Raw genomic sequence first — 21,650 nt, 5'->3', positions numbered from 1 at the left:
AGTTATCAGAACCTTACAGCACAGGGCTGATAATGTACCAACCACCACTCAGGCAAAGGTACGGGAGCACAAACATTTGAGGAGAGCGTTGGAAACTGGTGGCTATCCTAGCTGGACGTTTAACAGAACAAAATGATCCAACAAGAACAATAACTCAGAGAGGGCTGAGGAAGGAAACAAGCGCAGGAACATTGTCATACCCTACGTGTCCGGGGTGTCTGAGAAACTCAGGAGAATTTTCAACCAACACCAAATTCCTGTGTGTTTCAAACCAAGTAACACACTCAGGCAAAAACTGGTACACCCCAAAGACAGGGTACCACACACTCAAAAAAGCAACTTGGTATATGCTGTCCAATGCAGTGAGGAATGCAAGGACTCATACATTGGTGAAACCAAACAACCATTAAACAAGCGCATGGCTCAACACAGAAGGGCAAACTCCTCAGGTCCAGTTTCTGCTGTTTATTTACATCTAAAGGAGAAGGCTCACTCCTTTGAAAATCTTGGACAGAGAGGACAGATGGTTCGAAAGAGGGGTGAAAGAATCCATCTACGTTAAAATAGAGAAACCGTCTCTAAACAGGGGAGGTGGCCTGAGACACCACCTATCCCCCATTTACAATGCGGCCCTTGCTGCTGTACCTAAGAGATTGAACAACAAAGACTGCCCGAAACTAACCTCAAGTGGCTCAAAGAAACACAACGACAGTCGTTCACTGGTAACCACACATCATGCCTAACGACTGTTGCTCACCAGTGGCCCCACTCACTCCTAACGACCGTCGTTCACTAGTGTGACTCACCTGACCCAAACAATGGTCCAGTGAAACTCCACTAACGAAGTATTGTCTTATGAGGGTGGTGGGTGTACACCTCCACAGAGGTTAAAAACCTGAGTCTTACTCCACTGTTTGTCAGACTAGTGAGGACTAGTCAGACTGATGCGTTGAGAACTGATGAAGCCGCTTGGATAAGAGGCGAAACGTCTCCTAGACAAAATCAAAGTCCAGTTGCCTACGATTTAATTGTTGCCAGAATGGAATTGACCTGGATAAATGAGAATATCCACAGGCTATACTATGATGTTTTCATGATTTTGCACGACATTCTATACTATGATGTTATTTAATGATTTTGCACGACATGCCATACTATGACGCTTTTTTCATGATTTTGGATGACATGCTGTACTATGCCTTTTTTCATGATTTTGGACGACATGCTATACTATGACTTTTTTCATGATTTTGGACGACATGCTATAGTATGACATATTTCCTGATTTTTGACGACATGCTATACTATGCCTTTTTTCATGATTTTGGACGACATGCTATACTATGACGTTTTTTCATGATTTTGGGACGACATGCTATACTATGACGTTTTTTCATGATTTTGCATGACATGCTATACTTTGACATATTTCATGATTTTTGACGACATGCTATACTATGACGTTTTTTCATGATTTTGCACGACATGCTATAGTATGACGTTTTTTCATGATTTTGGACGACATGCTATACTATGATGTTTTTTCATGATTTTGGACGACATGCTATACTATGACTTTTTTTCATGATTTTGTACGACATGCTATACTTTGACATATTTCATGATTTTTGACGACATGCTATACTATGACGTTTTTTCATGATTTTGGACGACATGCTATACTATGACGTTTTTTCATGATTTTGGACGACATGCTATACTATGACGTTTTTTCATGATTTTGCATGACATGCTATACTTTGACATATTTCATGATTTTTGACGACATGCTATACTATGACGTTTTTTCATGATTTTGCACGACATGCTATAGTATGACGTTTTTTCATGATTTTGGACGACATGCTATACTATGATGTTTTTTCATGATCTTGGACGACATGCTATACTATGACTTTTTTTCATGATTTTGGACGACATGCTATACTATGACTTTTTTCATGATTTTGGACGACATGCTATACTATGACATATTTCATGATTTTGGACGACATGCTATACTATGACTTTGTCATGATTTTTGACAACATGCTATACTATGACATATTTCATGATTTTGGACGACATGCTATACTATGACTTTTTTTCATGATCTTGGACGACATGCTATACTATGATGTTTTTTCATGATTTTGGACGACATGCTATACTATGACGTTTTTTCATGATTTTGCATGACATGCTATACTATGACTTTTTTTCATGATTTTGGACGACATGCTATACTATGACGTTTTTTCATGATTTTGGACGACATGCTATACTATGACGTTTTTTCATGATTTTGGACGACATGCTATACTATGACGTTTTTTCATGATTTTGCATGACATGCTATACTTTGACATATTTCATGATTTTTGACGACATGCTATACTATGACGTTTTTTCATGATTTTGCACGACATGCTATAGTATGACGTTTTTTCATGATTTTGGACGACATGCTATACTATGATGTTTTTTCATGATTTTGGACGACATGCTATACTATGACGTTTTTTCATGATTTTGCATGACATGCTATACTTTGACATATTTCATGATTTTTGACGACATGCTATACTATGACGTTTTTTCATGATTTTGCACGACATGCTATAGTATGACGTTTTTTCATGATTTTGGACGACATGCTATACTATGATGTTTTTTCATGATTTTGGACGACATGCTATACTATGACTTTTTTTCATGATTTTGCACGACATGCTATACTTTGACATATTTCATGATTTTTGACGACATGCTATACTATGACGTTTTTTCATGATTTTGGACGACATGCTATACTATGACGTTTTTTCATGATTTTGGACGACATGCTATACTATGACGTTTTTTCATGATTTTGCATGACATGCTATACTTTGACATATTTCATGATTTTTGACGACATGCTATACTATGACGTTTTTTCATGATTTTGCACGACATGCTATAGTATGACGTTTTTTCATGATTTTGGACGACATGCTATACTATGACGTTTTTTCATGATTTTGGACGACATGCTATACTATGACGTTTTTTCATGATTTCGCATGACATGCTATACTTTGACATATTTCATGATTTTTGACGACATGCTATACTATGACGTTTTTTCATGATTTTGCACGACATGCTATAGTATGACGTTTTTTCATGATTTTGGACGACATGCTATACTATGATGTTTTTTCATGATTTTGGACGACATGCTATACTATGACGTTTTTTCATGATTTTGCATGACATGCTATACTATGACGTTTTTTCATGATTTTGCACGACATGCTATAGTATGACGTTTTTTCATGATTTTGGACGACATGCTATACTATGACTTTTTTTCATGATTTTGCACGACATGCTATACTTTGACATATTTCATGATTTTTGACGACATGCTATACTATGACATATTTCAAGATTTTGGACGACATGCTATACTATGACGTTTTTTCATGATTTTGGACGACATGCTATACTATGATGTTTTTTCATGATTTTGCATGACATGCTATACTATGACTTTTTTTCATGATCTTGGACGACATGCTATACTATGACATTTTTTCATGATTTTGCACGACATGCTATACTATGACGTTTTTTCATGATTTTGCACGACATGCTATAGTATGACGTTTTTTCATGATTTTGGACGACATGCTATACTATGACATTTTTTCATGATTTTGGACGACATGCTATACTATGACATTTTTTCATGATTTTTGACGACATGCTATACTATGACGTTTTTTCATGATTTTGGACGACATGCTATACTATGACATTTTTTCATGATCTTGGACGACATGCTATACTATGACGTTTTTTCATGATTTTGGACGACATGCTATACTATGACGTTTTTTCATGATTTTGCACGACATGCTATACTTTGACATATTTCATGATTTTTGACGACATGCTATACTATGACGTTTTTTCATGATTTTGGACGACATGCTATACTATGATGTTTTTTCATGATTTTGGACAACATGCTATACTATGACTTTTTTTCATGATCTTGGACGACATGCTATACTATGACATTTTTTCATGATTTTGCACGACATGCTATAGTATGACGTTTTTTCATGATTTTGGACGACATGCTATACTATGATGTTTTTTCATGATTTTGGACGACATGCTATACTATGACTTTTTTTCATGATCTTGGACGACATGCTATACTATGACGTTTTTTCATGATTTTGCACGACATGCTATAGTATGACGTTTTTTCATGATTTTGGACGACATGCTATACTATGATGTTTTTTCATGATTTTGGACGACATGCTATACTATGACTTTTTTTCATGATTTTGCACGACATGCTATACTTTGACATATTTCATGATTTTTGACGACATGTTATACTATGATGTTTTTTCATGATTTTGCACGACATGCTATACTATGACGTTTTTTCATGATTTTTGATGACATGCTATACTATGACGTTTTTTCATGATTTTGGACGACATGCTATACTATGACGTTTTTTCATGATTTTGCACGACATGCTATAGTATGACGTTTTTTCATGATTTTGGACGACATGCTATACTATGATGTTTTTTCATGATTTTGGACGACATGCTATACTATGACGTTTTTTCATGATTTTGCATGACATGCTATACTTTGACATATTTCATGATTTTGGACGACATGCTATACTATGACGTTTTTTCATGATTTTGCACGACATGCTATAGTATGACGTTTTTTCATGATTTTGGACGACATGCTATACTATGACTTTTTTTCATGATTTTGCACGACATGCTATACTTTGACATATTTCATGATTTTTGACGACATGCTATACTATGACATATTTCAAGATTTTGGACGACATGCTATACTATGACGTTTTTTCATGATTTTGGACGACATGCTATACTATGATGTTTTTTCATGATTTTGCATGACATGCTATACTATGACTTTTTTTCATGATCTTGGACGACATGCTATACTATGACATTTTTTCATGATTTTGCACGACATGCTATACTATGACGTTTTTTCATGATTTTGCACGACATGCTATAGTATGACGTTTTTTCATGATTTTGGACGACATGCTATACTATGACATTTTTTCATGATTTTGGACGACATGCTATACTATGACATTTTTTCATGATTTTTGACGACATGCTATACTATGACGTTTTTTCATGATTTTGGACGACATGCTATACTATGACATTTTTTCATGATCTTGGACGACATGCTATACTATGACGTTTTTTCATGATTTTGGACGACATGCTATACTATGACGTTTTTTCATGATTTTGCACGACATGCTATACTTTGACATATTTCATGATTTTTGACGACATGCTATACTATGACGTTTTTTCATGATTTTGGACGACATGCTATACTATGATGTTTTTTCATGATTTTGGACGACATGCTATACTATGACTTTTTTTCATGATCTTGGACGACATGCTATACTATGACATTTTTTCATGATTTTGCACGACATGCTATAGTATGACGTTTTTTCATGATTTTGGACGACATGCTATACTATGATGTTTTTTCATGATTTTGGACGACATGCTATACTATGACTTTTTTTCATGATCTTGGACGACATGCTATACTATGACGTTTTTTCATGATTTTGCACGACATGCTATAGTATGACGTTTTTTCATGATTTTGGACGACATGCTATACTATGATGTTTTTTCATGATTTTGGACGACATGCTATACTATGACTTTTTTTCACGATTTTGCACGACATGCTATACTTTGACATATTTCATGATTTTTGACGACATGTTATACTATGATGTTTTTTCATGATTTTGCACGACATGCTATACTATGACGTTTTTTCATGATTTTTGATGACATGCTATACTATGACGTTTTTTCATGATTTTGGACGACATGCTATACTATGACGTTTTTTCATGATTTTGCACGACATGCTATACTATGACTTTTTTCATGATTTTGGACGACATGCTATACTATGATGTTTTTTCATGATTTTGGACGACATGCTATACTATGACATATTTCATGATTTTTGACAACATGCTATACTATGACATATTTCATGATTTCGGACGACATGCTATACTATGATGTTTTTTCATGATTTTGCACGACATGCTATACTTTGACATATTTCATAATTTTTGACGACATGCTATACTATGACGTTTTTTCATGATTTTGGACGACATGCTATACTATGACATTTTTTCATGATCTTGGACGACATGCTATACTATGACGTTTTTTCATGATTTTGGACGACATGCTATACTATGACGTTTTTTCATGATTTTGCACGACATGCTATACTATGATGTTTTTTCATGATTTTGGACGACATGCTATACTATGACTTTTTTTCACGATTTTGCACGACATGCTATACTTTGACATATTTCATGATTTTTGACGACATGTTATACTATGATGTTTTTTCATGATTTTGCACGACATGCTATACTATGACGTTTTTTCATGATTTTTGATGACATGCTATACTATGACGTTTTTTCATGATTTTGGACGACATGCTATACTATGACGTTTTTTCATGATTTTGCACGACATGCTATACTATGACTTTTTTCATGATTTTGGACGACATGCTATACTATGATGTTTTTTCATGATTTTGGACGACATGCTATACTATGACATATTTCATGATTTTTGACAACATGCTATACTATGACATATTTCATGATTTCGGACGACATGCTATACTATGATGTTTTTTCATGATTTTGCACGACATGCTATACTTTGACATATTTCATAATTTTTGACGACATGCTATACTATGACGTTTTTTCATGATTTTGGACGACATGCTATACTATGACATTTTTTCATGATCTTGGACGACATGCTATACTATGACGTTTTTTCATGATTTTGGACGACATGCTATACTATGACGTTTTTTCATGATTTTGCACGACATGCTATACTTTGACATATTTCATGATTTTTGACGACATGCTATACTATGATGTTTTTTCATGATTTTGCACGACATGCTATAGTATGACGTTTTTTCATGATTTTGGGCGACTGCTATACTTTGACATATTTCATGATTATTGACGACATGCTATATGACGTTTTTTCATGATTTTGCATGACATGCTATACTATGACGTTTTTTCATGATTTTGCACGACATGCTATAGTATGACGTTTTTTCATGATTTTGGACGACATGCTATACTATGATGTTTTTTCATGATCTTGGACGACATGCTATACTATGACTTTTTTTCATGATTTTGGACGACATGCTATACTATGACTTTTTTCATGATTTTGGACGACATGCTATACTATGACATATTTCATGATTTTGGACGACATGCTATACTATGACTTTGTCATGATTTTTGACAACATGCTATACTATGACATATTTCATGATTTTGGACGACATGCTATACTATGACTTTTTTTCATGATCTTGGACGACATGCTATACTATGACGTTTTTTCATGATTCGGCACGACATGCTATACTTTGACATATTTCATGATTGTGGACGACATGCTATACTATGACGTTTTTTCATGATTTTGCACGACATGCCATAGTATGACGTTTTTTCATGATTTTGGACGACATGCTATATTATGATGTTTTTTCATGATTTTGGACGACATGCTATACTATGACTTTTTTTCATGATTTTGCACGACATGCTATACTTTGACATATTTCATGATTTTTGACGACATGCTATACTATAATGTTTTTTCATGATTTTGGACGACATGCTATACAATGACGATTTTTCATGATTTTAGACGACATGCTATACTATGACGTTTTTTCATGATTTTGCATGACATGCTATACTTTGACATATTTCATGATTTTGGACGACATGCTATACTATGACGTTTTTTCATGATTTTGCACAACATGCTATAGTATGACGTTTTTTCATGATTTTGGACGACATGCTATACTATAATGTTTTTTCATGATTTTGGACGACATGCTATACTATGACTTTTTTTCATGATTTTGCACGACATGCTATACTTTGACATATTTCATGATTTTTGACGACATGCTATACTATAATGTTTTTTCATGATTTTGGACGACATGCTATACAATGACGATTTTTCATGATTTTAGACGACATGCTATACTATGACGTTTTTTCATGATTTTGCATGACATGCTATACTTTGACATATTTCATGATTTTGGACGACATGCTATACTATGACGTTTTTTCATGATTTTGCACAACATGCTATAGTGTGACGTTTTTTCATGATTTTGGACGACATGCTATACTATGATGTTTTTTCATGATTTTGGACGACATGCTATACTATGACTTTTTTTCATGATTTTGCACGACATGCTATACTTTGACATATTTCATGATTTTTGACGACATGCTATACTATAATGTTTTTTCATGATTTTTGACGACATGTTATACTATGACTTTTTTCATGATTTTGGATGACATGCTATACTATGACTTCTTTCATGATTTTTGACGACATGCTATACTATGACTTTTTTTCATGATTTGGGACGACATGCTATACTTCGACGTTTTTCCATGATTTTTGACGACATGCTATACTTTGACGTTTTTTCATGATTTTGGACGACATGCTATAATATTTTTTCATGATTTTTGATGAAATTCTAGAAAAAACATCATAGTAAAGGACGTCATCAACAATCTAGAAAAAAGACAAAGTATAGCATGTTGTCCAAAATATTTAGAAAATGTACTAATCAGGCATGTCATCCAAAATCATGAAAAATCGGCACAGTATAGCAAGTCGTCAGAAGTCTAGAAGTAACATTATAGTATTGCATGTTGTCAGAAATCTTGAAAAAAAAGTCACAGTAACGTATATCGTCAAAAATTGGGATCATAGATCATAGATCATAGGGTCATAGTATAGCAAGTCATAAAAATCCAGAAAAAATGTAATAGCATAGCAAGTTGTCAGAAATCTAGGAGAAACTTTATGGTATGGTGAGAGTCAAAAGCCTAGAAATAACATAATATAGCATGTCGTCAAAAATCTAGAAAAAATGTCATACCAAAATATATCATCAAAAATTGGGAAGCAAGTCATAGTGTAGCATGTCGTCAAAAATCGCAATAAAACATCATAGGATAGTATGTCGTACAAAATCATAAAAAAAGTCCTAGTGTGTCATCAAAAATCTAGAAAAAAAACATCATACTATAGCATGTCATCCAAAATTGCAGCGAGAAAAGAAAAAAATAGTATAGCATGTCGTTCAAAATCATGCAACAAAATCTTATAGTATAGTATGTCATCAAAATTCTAGAAATAAATGTCATAGAATGGTACCTTGTCAAAAATCTAGATAAAACATCATAGTACAGCATTTCATCAAAAATCTAGAAAAAAACATTTTAGTACAGCATGTCGTGAAAAATGTTGAAAAAAAAATCATATTATAGCATGTGCTCAAAAATCTAGAGAAAATGTCATAGTATCTTATGTCAAAAATGACAAAAAAAAAAATTCATATGGAATGTTGTCAACACTCTAGAAAAAAATGTTGTAGAACAGAATGTCGTGAAAAATCTGGAAAAAACCTTATAGCATGTGCTCAAAAATCTAGAAAAAGCGTCATAGGATAGCATTTCGTAACAAATCTTGGAAAAATGTCATAGCATGTTGCGAAAAATATAGAAAAATCTAGTATACCATCCTAGGAAATCATTTTGTCAAAAATCACGAAAAAACATCACAGTATCGTATGTTGACAAAAATCTAGAATAAACGTTATAGTATGTCGTTACAAAATCACGAAAGAACATATTATAGTCTGTTGTCAAAAATCTAGAAAAAACATTATAGTATAATATGTTTTTAAAGCGTAGAAAAACCATAGTATGGTATGTCGTCAAGAATCTAGAGAAAGAGAGAGTTTTTATTGTTGTATGGTACTTTCAAAGGTTTACGACAAGTTACAAACTTTTCTACTTTAAGACCTTTGCGTTAGAATTTCTAACATCTGTAAAATGATATAAGATACAGAAACTAGCTGTGACTGATAATGATTTTCAGAAAATGTGACATTTGTTTGCAAAAAGTTTATTTCAGTTCTTTCATAAGACTTTTCATATAATTCATACATCAGAGTGCAAAATAAAATAAAATAACCCAGTGAGAGATTGTTTAAGATATGTACAGTATAAGATATGTATAAGATATGATGTCACTACAGAGATAGCAGGATCAAAATACATGTCTTTTAAACATCGAATAATCTGTAATAATAAGCTGATTTCTGCCTGTCAGAGGCAGGAGGTCACACATAAAACACAAAATGGCGTGTAGCAAAGCATTCTGGGATAGAAAATGGAGTTCAGGTGTTTGGTGGGCAGTATTATGTGCCACCAGGGGGCAGCATGATGTCTGTCTTACCCCCAGGGGGCAGCATTATGTCGGTCTTACCACCAGGGGGCAGCATTATGTTGGTCTTACCACCAGGGGGCAGCATGATGTCTGTCTTACCCCCAGGGGGCAGCATTATGTCGGTCTTACCACCAGGGGGCAGCATTATGTCGGTCTTACCACCAGGGGGCAGCATTATGTCGGTCTTTCCACCAGGGGGCAGCATTATGTCGGTCTTACCACCAGGGGGCAGCATGATGTTTGTCTTACCCCCAGGGGGCAGCATTATGTCTGTCTTACCACCAGGGGGCAGAATTATGTCTGTCTTACCACCAGGGGGCAGCATGATGTTTGTCTTACTCCCAGGGGGCAGCATGATGTCGGTCTTACCACCAGGGGGCAGCATTATGTCTGTCTTACCACCAGGGGGCAGCATTATGTCTGTCTTACCCCCAGGGGGCAGCATGATGTCGGTCTTACCCCCAGGGGGCAGCATGATGTCTGTCTTACCCCCAGGGGGCAGCATGATGTCGGTCTTACCACCAGGGGGCAGCATGATGTCTGTCTTACCACCAGGGGGCAGCATGATGTCTGTCTTACCCCCAGGGGGCAGCATGATGTCGGTCTTACCACCAGGGGGCAGCATGATGTCTGTCTTACCCCCAGGGGGCAGCATTATGTCTGTCTTACCACCAGGGGGCAGCATGATGTTAGTCTTACAACCAGGGGGCAGCATGATGTCTGTCTTACCACCAGGCGGCAGCATTATGTCGGTCTTACCACCAGGGGGCAGTATTATGTCCGTCTTACCACCAGGGAGCAGCATGATGTCTGTCTTACCCCCAGGGGGCAGCATTATGTCCGTCTTACCACCAGGGGGCAGCATGATGTTAGTCTTACCCCCAGGGGGCAGCATTATGTCCGTCTTACCACCAGGGAGCAGCATTATGTCCGTCTTACTCCCAGGGGGCAGCATGATGTCGGTCTTACCACCAGGGGGCAGCATTATGTCTGTCTTACCACCAGGGGGCAGCATTATGTCTGTCTTACCCCCAGGGGGCAGCATGATGTCGGTCTTACCCCCAGGGGGCAGCATGATGTCTGTCTTACCCCCAGGGGGCAGCATGATGTCGGTCTTACCACCAGGGGGCAGCATGATGTCTGTCTTACCACCAGGGGGCAGCATGATGTCTGTCTTACCCCCAGGGGGCAGCATGATGTCGGTCTTACCACCAGGGGGCAGCATGATGTCTGTCTTACCCCCAGGGGGCAGCATTATGTCTGTCTTACCACCAGGGGGCAGCATGATGTTAGTCTTACAACCAGGGGGCAGCATGATGTCTGTCTTACCACCAGGCGGCAGCATTATGTCGGTCTTACCACCAGGGGGCAGTATTATGTCCGTCTTACCACCAGGGAGCAGCATGATGTCTGTCTTACCCCCAGGGGGCAGCATTATGTCCGTCTTACCACCAGGGGGCAGCATGATGTTAGTCTTACCCCCAGGGGGCAGCATTATGTCCGTCTTACCACCAGGGAGCAGCATGATGTCTGTCTTACCCCCAGGGGGCAGCATTATGTCCGTCTTACAACCAGGGGGCAGCATGATGTCTGTCTTACCACCAGGCGGCAGCATTATGTCGGTCTTACCACCAGGGGGCAGTATTATGTCTGTCTTACCACCAGGGAGCAGCATGATGTCTGTCTTACCACCAGGGGGCAGCATGATGTCTGTCTTACCACCAGGCGGCAGCATTATGTCTGTCTTACCACCAGGCGGCAGCATTATTCAGACAAAGGACTTGTCTCTGTACTTGTTTTATTAGATCTTAGTGCGGCGTTTGACACAATTGACCATCAAATTCTACTGCAGAGACTGGATCACTTAATTGGCCTAAAAGGTTCTGCACTAAGCTGGTTTAAATCTTATTTATCTGATCGTTTTCAGTTTGTTGACGTTCATAATGAATCATCCTTACGTACCAAAGTTTGTTTTGGAGTTCCGCAAGGTTCTGTGCTCGGACCAATCCTATTTACTCTATATATGCTTCCTTTAGGCAACATCATTAGAAATCACTCTATAAATTTTCATTGTTATGCGGATGATACTCAGTTGTATTTATCGATGAAGCCAGAAGAAAGTAATCAATTAACTAAACTCCATAACTGCCTTAAAGACATAAAAACTTGGATGAGCACCAATTTCCTGATGTTAAATTCAGACAAAACTGAAGTTATTGTTCTTGGCCCCAAACAACTCAGAGACTCTTTATCTGATGACATAGTTTCTCTAGATGGCATTGCTCTGGCCTCTAGCACTACCGTAAGAAACCTCGGAGTAATATTTGATCAAGATTTGTCTTTTAATTCTCATTTAAAACAAACCTCACGGACTGCATTTTTTCATCTGCGTAATATTGCGAAAATTAGGCCTATCCTGACCCGAAAAGATGCAGAAAAATTGGTCCACGCTTTTGTTACCTCAAGGCTGGATTACTGTAACTCTCTATTATCAGGTAGCTCTAGTAAGTCCTTAAAAACTCTCCAGCTAATTCAGAATGCAGCAGCACGTGTACTAACAGGAACTAAGAAACGAGATCATATTTCTCCTGTTTTAGCTTCTCTGCACTGGCTCCCTGTAAAATCCAGAATTGAATTTAAAATCCTACTGTTAACTTATAAAGCTCTAAATGGTCAAGCTCCGTCATATCTTAGAGAGCTCATAGTGCCATATTATCCCACCAGAACACTGCGCTCTGAGAACGCAGGGTTACTCGTGGTCCCTAAAGTCTCCAAAAGTAGATCAGGAGCCAGAGCCTTCAGCTATCAGGCTCCTCTCCTGTGGAATCATCTTCCTGTTACGGTCCGGGAGGCAGACACCGTCTCCACATTTAAGACTAGACTCAAGACTTTCCTCTTTGATAAAGCTTATTAGTTAGGCTTATAAGCTTGCTCTTGCTAACTCGGCTTCTTCTCCGGAGCCTTTGTGCTCCACTGTCTCTCAGATTAACTCATATCACAGCGGTGCCTGGACAGCGTGACGTGTGTGGTTGTGCTGCTGCCGTGGTCCTGCCAGATGCCTCCTGCTGCTGCTGCCATCATTAGTCATTAGTCATACTTCTACTGTTATTATACACATATGACTATTGTCACACATGTATACTGCCAGATATTAATACATACTTTCAACATATTGTACCACAGTAGCCAGAACTATAACTATAATATTATTACTTTCAATAATGTTGTTGTAAGCTACTGTCATTACCTGCATCTCTCTCTCTCTCTCTCTCTCTCTCTCTCTCTCTCTGTCTCATTGTGTCATATGGATTACTGTTAATTTATTATGCTGATCTGTTCTGTACGACATCTATTGCACGTCTGTCCATCCTGGAAGAGGGATCCCTCCTCAGTTGCTCTTCCTGAGGTTTCTACCGTTTTTTTTCCCCGTTAAAGGGTTTTTTTGGGGAGTTTTTCCTGATCAGCTGTGAGGGTCATAAGGACAGAGGGATGTCGTATGCTGTAAAGCCCTGTGAGGCAAACTGTGATTTGTGATATTGGGCTTTATAAATAAAACTGATTGAAAACTGATTGATTATGTCTGTCTTACCACCAGGGGGCAGTATTATGTCGGTCTTACCCCCAGGGGGCAGTATTATGTCTGTCTTACCCCCAGGGGGCAGTATTATGTCGGTCTTACCACCAGGGGGCAGCATGATGTCTGTCTTCCCACTAGGGGCCAGTATTATGTCTGTCTTACCCCCAGGGGGCAGTATTATGTCGGTCTTACCCCCAGGGGGCAGTATTATGTCTGTCTTACCCCCAGGGGGCAGTATTATGTCGGTCTTACCACCAGGGGGCAGCATGATGTCTGTCTTCCCACTAGGGGCCAGTATTATGTCTGTCTTACCCCCAGGCAGCAGTATTATGTCGGTCTTACCCCCAGGGGGCAGCATGATGTCTGTCGTCCCACCAGGGGGCAGAATTATGTCTGTCTTACCACCAGGCAGCAGTATTATGTCGGTCTTACCCCCAGGGGGCAGCATGATGTCGGTCTTACCACCAGGGGGCAGCATGGTGTCTGTCTTACCACCAGGCGGCAGTATTATGTCGGTCTTACCCCCAGGGGACAGCATGATGTCGGTCTTCCCACCAGGGGCCAGTATTATGTCTGTCTAACCACCAGGGGGCAACATGATGTCTGTCTTAACCCCAGGGGGCAGAATTATGTCTGTCTTACCACCAGGCGGCAGTATTATGTCGATCTTACCCCCAGGGGGCAGTATTATGTCTGTCTTACCCCCAGGGAGCAGCATGATGTCGGTCTTACCACCAGGGGGCAGCATGATGTCGGTCTTACCACCAGGGGGCAGCATGATGTCGGTCTTACCCCCAGGGAGCAGCATGATGTCGGTCTTACCACCAGGGGGCAGCATGATGTCTGTCTTACCACCAGGGGCAGCATGATGTCTGTCTTACCACCAGGAGGCAGAATTATGTCTGTCTTACCACCAGGGGGCAGAATAATGTCTGTCTTACCACCAGGGGGCAGCATGATGTCTGTCTTACCACCAGGTGGCAGTATTATGTCGATCTTACCCCCAGGGGGCAGTATTATGTCTGTCTTACCCCCAGGGGGCAGCATGATGTCTGTCTTACCACCAGGGAGCAGCATGATGTCGGTCTTACCACCAGGGGGCAGCATGATGTTAGTCTTACCCCCAGGGGGCAGTATTATGTCTGTCTTACCCCCAGGGGGCAGCATGATGTCGGTCTTACCACCAGGGGGCAGCATGATGTCGGTCTTACCACCAGGGGGCAGCATGATGTCGGTCTTACCACCAGGGGGCAGCATGATGTCTGTCTTACCACCAGGGAGCAGTATTATGTCGGTCTTACCAACAGGGGCAGCATGATGTCTGTCTTACCACCAGGGGCAGCATGATGTCTGTCTTACCACCAGGAGGCAGAATTATGTCTGTCTTACCACCAGGGGGCAGAATAATGTCTGTCTTACCACCAGGGGCAGCATGATGTCTGTCTTACCACCAGGGGGCAGCATGATGTCTGTCTTACCACCAGGGAGCAGTATTATGTCGGTCTTACCAACAGGGGCAGCATGATGTCTGTCTTACCACCAGGGGCAGCATGATGTCTGTCTTACCACCAGGAGGCAGAATTATGTCTGTCTTACCACCAGGGGGCAGCATGATGTCTGTCTTCCCACCAGGGAGCAGAATAATGTCTGTCTTACCACCAGGGAGCAGCATGATGTCTGTCTTACCACCAGGGGGCAGAATTATGTCTGTCTTACCACCAGGCGGCAGTATTATGTCGATCTTACCCCCAAGGGGCAGTATTATGTCTGTCTTACCCCCAGGGGGCAGCATGATGTCTGTCTTACCACCAGGGGGCAGCATGATGTCTGTCTTACCACCAGGGAGCAGTATTATGTCGGTCTTACCACCAGGGGGCAGCATTATGTCGGTCTTACCACCAGGGGGCAGCATTATGTCGGTCTTACCACCAGGGGGCAGCATGATGTCTGTCTTACCACCAGGGGGCAGCATGATGTCTGTCTTACCACCAGGGAGCAGTATTATGTCGGTCTTACCACCAGGGGGCAGCATTATGTCGGTCTTACCACCAGGGGGCAGCATGATGTCTGTCTTACCACCAGGCGGCAGCATTATGTCTGTCTTACCACCAGGGGGCAGTATTATGTCTGTCCTACCACCAGGGAGCAGTATTATGTCTGTCTTACCACCAGGCGGCAGCATGATGTCGGTCTTACCACCAGGGGGCAGTATTATGTCTGTCTTACCACCAGGGGGCAGCATTATGTCTGTCTTACCACCAGCGGCAGCATGATGTCTGTCTTACCACCAGGGGGCAGCATTATGTCGGTCTTACCCCCAGGGGGCAGCATTATGTCGGTCTTAGCCCCAGGGGGCAGTATTATGTCTGTCTTACCACCAGGGGGCAGTATGATGTCGGTCTTAGCCCCAGGGGGCAGTATTATGTCTGTCTTACCCCCAGGCGTCAGTATTATGTCGGTCTTACCACCAGGGGGCAGCATGATGTCGGTCTTACCCCCAGGGGCAGCATGATGTCTGTCTTACCACCAGGGGGCAGTATTATGTCTGTCTTCCCACCAGGGGGCAGTATTATGTCGGTCTTACCACCAGGGGGCAGCATGATGTCTTTCTTACCACCAGGGGCAGCATGATGTCTGTCTTACCACCAGGGGGCAGCATTATGTCGGTCTTACCACTAGGGGCAGCATGATGTCTGTCTTACCACCAGGGGGCAGCATGATGTCTGTCTTACCACCAGGGGGCAGTATTATGTTGGTCTTACCACCAGGGGGCAGTATTATGTTGGTCTTACCACCAGGGGGCAGCCTGGAGCTGCATCTGTATCCACTCCACATACTTCTCCACTCGGGTGTAGACTCCATACACCCTCTGACTCCCACACTCCTCCGGCCCGCCCCAGGACACCAACCCAAACACCACCCACCTCCGGCTGACCCCATCCTCCATTACAAACGCCCCCCCGCTGTCCCCCAGGCAGGTGTCCCGCCCACCCTCGAAGAAGCCGGCGCAGAACATGTTGTCCGTGATGTTGTAGCTGACAGAGCGCGAGGTATAGCTCGCCTGACACTCGTCCTGAGAAACCACCGGCAGCTTCACGTACTGCAGGAGATCAGAGGTCATCCCAAGGTCAGAGGTCAGCATGGGGGGGTCACCAGAGGGGGAGGAGGCATTGATGTTGGAAATTCCCCAACCAGCAACTACACCCAGAGAGTTAGGGAGAGGTGAGGGCAGGGCATCCTGAAGAAGTGACAAAGGTCAAACGTTGAAGAAGATATTTTTATCTGTTTGTTTCCATGGCAACAAAAGGTTTTTACAGGTACAAATGGTAAAACTGATGTAGAATGAGTAAATAACCAGTATGATACAGTAGTTAAAGTAGCGGAAACAGTAGCAGCTGTATTAGTGGTAGTAGAAGCAGTAATAGCAGTAGCAGTAGTAGTAGTAGATGTAGCAGTAGTAGTAGTAGTAGTAGTAGTAGGAGCAGAAAAAGTAGCAGTAGTAGGCAGCAGTAGATGTAGCAGCAGTAGTAGCAATAGCAGTAGTAGTAGTAGTACCAGTAGTAGCAGTAGCAGAAGTAGTAGTAGATGTAGCAGCAGTAGTAGCAATAGCAGTAGTAGTAGTAGTACCAGTAGTAGCAGTAGCAGAAGTAGTAGTAGATGTAGCAGTAGTAGTAGCAATAGCAGTAGTAGTAGTAGTACCAGTAGTAGCAGTAGCAGAAGTAGTAGTAGATGTAGCAGTAGTAGTAAAATTAGTAGTAGTTGTCGTAGTAGTGGTCATGGTAGTAGCAGTAGCAGAAGTAGTAGTAGATGTAGCACTAGTAGCAGTAGTAGTAGTAGTAGTAGTAGTAGGATATAGTAGTAGTAGCAGTAGCAGAAGTAGTAGTAGATGTAGCAGCAGTAGTAGCAATAGCAGTAGTAGTAGTAGTATCAGTAGTAGCAGTAGCAGAAGTAGTAGTAGATGTAGCAGTAGTAGTAAAATTAGTAGTAGTTGTCGTAGTAGTGGTCATGGTAGTAGCAGTAGCAGAAGTAGTAGTAGATGTAGCACTAGTAGCAGTAGTAGTAGTAGTAGTAGTAGTAGGATATAGTAGTATTAGCAGTAGCAGATGTAGCAGTAGTAGATGTAGTAATTAGTAGTAGTAGATGCAACAGTAGTAGAAGCAGTATTAGTAGATGTAGTAGTATTAGTAGTAGATTTAGCAGTAGTACTAGTAGTAGATGTAGCAGTATTAGCAGTAGATGTAGTAGTATTAGTAGTAGGAGATGTAGCAGTATTAGCAGTAGATGTAGTAGTATTAGTAGTAGTAGATGTAGCAGTATTAGTAGTAGGAGATATAGCAGTAGTAGATGTAGTAGTATTAGTAGTAGGAGATGTAGCAGTAGTAGATGTAGCAGTAATAGATGCAGCAGTAGTAGCAGTAGTAGATGTAGCAGTAGCAGCAGTAGTAGATGTAGCAGTAGTAGATGTAGCAGTAGCAGCAGTAGTAGATGTAGTAGTATTAGTAGTAGGAGATGTAGCAGTAGTAGATGCAGCAGTAGTAGCAGTAGTAGATGTAGCAGTAGTAGCAGTAGATGTAGCAGTAGCAGCAGTAGTAGATGTAGCAGTAGTAGATGTAGCAGTAGCAGCAGTAGCAGCAGTAGATGTAGCAGTAGTAGATGTAGCAGTAGCAGCAGTAGTAGATGTAGCAGTAGTAGATGCAGTAGTAGATGTAGCAGTGGCAGCAGCAGTAGATGTAGCAGTAGCAGCAGTAGTAGATGTAGCAGTAGCAGCAGTAGTAGATGTAGCAGTAGTAGATGTAGCAGTAGCAGCAGTAGATGTAGCAGTAGCAGCAGTAGTAGATGTAGCAGTAGTAGATGTAGCAGTAGCAGCAGTAGATGTAGCAGTAGTAGATGCAGTAGTAGATGTAGCAGTAGCAGCAGTAGTAGATGTAGCAGTAGTAGATGCAGTAGTAGATGTAGCAGTAGCAGCAGCAGTAGATGTAGCAGTAGCAGCAGTAGTAGATGTAGCAGTAGCAGCAGTAGTAGATGTAGCAGTAGTAGATGTTGCAGTAGCAGCAGTAGTAGATGTAGCAGTAGTAGATGTAACAGTAGTAGATGTAGCAGTAGTAGATGTAGCAGTAGTAGCACTAGTAGCAGTAGTAGTAGCAGTAGTAGTAGTAGGATATAGTAGTATTAGCACTAGTAGATGTAGCAGTAGTAGATGTAGTAATTAGTAGTAGTAGATGCAACAGTAGTAGATGCAGTATTAGTAGATGTAGTAGTATTAGTAGTAGATGTAGCAATAGTACTAATAGTAGATGTAGCAGTATTAGCAGTAGATGTAGTAGTATTAGTAGTAGGAGATGTAGCAGTATTAGCAGTAGATGTAGCAGTATTAGTAGTAAGAGATATAGCAGTAGTAGATGTAGTAGTATTAGTAGTAGTAGATGTAGTAGTATTAGTAGTAGATGTAGCAGTAGTAGCGGGAGTAGATGTAGCAGTAGCAGCAGTAGTAGATGTAGCAGTAGTAGATGTAGCAGTAGTAGCAGTAGTAGATGTAGTAGATGTAGCAGTAGTAGATGTAGCAGTAGTAAATGTAGCAGTAGTAGATGTAGCAGTAGTAGATGTAGCAGTAGCAGCAGTAGTAGATGTAGCAGTAGTAGATGTAGCAGTAGTAAATTTAGCAGTAGTAGATGTAGCAGTAGTAGATGTAGCAGTAGCAGCAGTAGTAGATGTAGCAGTAGTAGATGTAGCAGTAGTAAATTTAGCAGTAGTAGATGTAGCAGTAGTAAATGTAGCAGTAGTAGATGTAGCAGTAGTAGATGTAGCAGTAGCAGCAGTAGTAGATGTAGCAGTAGTAGATGTAGCAGTAGTAAATGTAGCAGTAGTAGATGTAGCAGTAGCAGCAGTAGTAGATGTAGCAGTAGTAGATGTAGCAGTAGTAGATGTAGCAGTAGCAGCAGTAGTAGATGTAGCAGTAGTAGATGTAGCAGTAGTAAATTTAGCAGTAGTAGATGTAGCAGTAGTAAATGTAGCAGTAGTAGATGTAGCAGTAGTAGATGTAGCAGTAGTAGATGTAGCAGTAGCAGCAGTAGTAGATGTAGCAGTAGTAGATGTAGCAGTAGTAGCAGTAGTAGATGTAGCAGTAGTAGATGTAGCAGTAGCAGCAGTAGTAGATGTAGCAGTAGTAGATGTAGCAGTAGTAGCAGTAGTAGATGTAGCAGTAGTAGATGTAGCAGTAGTAGCAGTAGTAGATGTAGCAGTAGTAGATGTAGCAGTAGTAGATGTAGCAGTAGTAGCAGTAGTAGATGTAGCAGTAGTAGCAGTAGTAGATGTAGCAGTAGTAGATGTAGCAGTAGTAGATGTAGCAGTAGTAGCAGTAGTAGATGTAGCAGTAGTAGCAGTAGTAGATGTAGCAGTAGTAGATGTAGCAGTAGTAGATGTAGCAGTAGTAGCAGTAGTAGATGTAGCAGTAGTAGATGTAGCAGTAGTAGCAGTAGTAGATGTAGCAGTAGCAGCAGTAGTAGATGTAGCAGTAGTAGCAGTAGTAGATGTAGCAGTAGTAAATTTAGCAGTAGTAGATGTAGCAGTAGTAGATGTAGCAGTAGCAGCAGTAGTAGTAGTAGCAGTAGTAGATGTAGCAGTAGCAGCAGTAGTAGTAGTAGCAGTAGTAGATATAGCAATAGCAGCAGTAGTAGTAGTAGCAGTAGTAGATGTAGCAGTAGTAGTAGTAGCAGTAATAGATATAGCAGTAGCAGCAGTAGTAGTAGTAGCAGTAGTAGATGTAGCAGTAGTAGATGTAGCAGTAGCAGCAGTAGTAGTAGTAGCAGTAGTAGATATAGCAGTAGTAGCAGTAGTAGATGCAGCAGTAGTAGATTTAGTAGTACCTGGCTGTGAGGCGGAGGCAGACAGACTGGACGGATGAACTCAGTAAACTCCACCCGCTCCTTCAGCCTCAGCAGGGCGATGTCGTTGTTGTAGTTGTTTGGTTGGAACTCTGGATGGAGGAAGATTTCCTCCACTGAGCGGTTGGTTGCCAGACGTTTGTCTCCAGCATCATGGAGACCCAGGAACACCTGAAAGACACATCCTGGTTAAACTGGTCTCCGTCCACCAGGTGTCTAAACTTAAAGACAATAAAGGTTTAAAAACCTTGACGTGTTCAGGGGCCACAGGGACGACGCTGGTGTCCCTCCTCTGGGACCTGAGGACGTGGGCGGCCGTCAAGACCCAAGATGGGGACAGCAGGGCCCCGGACCCGAACCAGCGGTCCTCTGGGACCCGGGACAGATCCTCCACACTGAGCAGGACTTGCCATGGGAACAGGCCAGGCTCGGCACCGCGACCGCCAACGATCCGCTTCACCTGAGGGGGGAGGGAGCGGGACGTCCGGCCGCAGGCTGGATAGAGACATGGATATGTGGACACATGGAGACACAAGGACATGGATACATGGAGACAGGTACTGTATGTATACACTTCTTGTATGAGCAGACATACAGGTGTTACCTGGCAGACAGGTGGGCAGTCTGGCTCCTGACTCTGAGCTGATCCACTCTCCAGTCGGCCCACAGCTGTAGGAACCTTCAACACACACATACATC

At 41.0% G+C, this 21,650-nt stretch overlaps 1 protein-coding gene across 1 annotated transcript in view; it reads right to left on the bottom strand.

The window, feature by feature from the left end:
* Positions 1-15,569: 15,569 nt before the first annotated feature.
* The window catches only part of masp1 (MBL associated serine protease 1), a 31,209-nt gene continuing 25,128 nt past the window's right edge, over positions 15,570-21,650 (bottom strand). The window contains exons 10-13 of the mRNA XM_033630345.2: positions 21,556-21,630; positions 21,199-21,446; positions 20,934-21,122; positions 15,570-17,308 (exon numbers count right to left, since the gene is read on the bottom strand). Of these exons, the coding sequence (XP_033486236.2) occupies positions 16,859-17,308; positions 20,934-21,122; positions 21,199-21,446; positions 21,556-21,630 (962 nt within the window). The 3' untranslated portion in view covers positions 15,570-16,858. The remainder of the gene's footprint in view (positions 17,309-20,933; positions 21,123-21,198; positions 21,447-21,555; positions 21,631-21,650) is intronic.

Source organism: Epinephelus lanceolatus, chromosome 4, assembly GCF_041903045.1.
Source record: "Epinephelus lanceolatus isolate andai-2023 chromosome 4, ASM4190304v1, whole genome shotgun sequence".
NCBI lineage: Eukaryota > Metazoa > Chordata > Actinopteri > Perciformes > Serranidae > Epinephelus > Epinephelus lanceolatus.
Note: the sequence above shows the minus strand (reverse complement) of the source record. Positions and strands in the feature narration are given on the sequence as shown.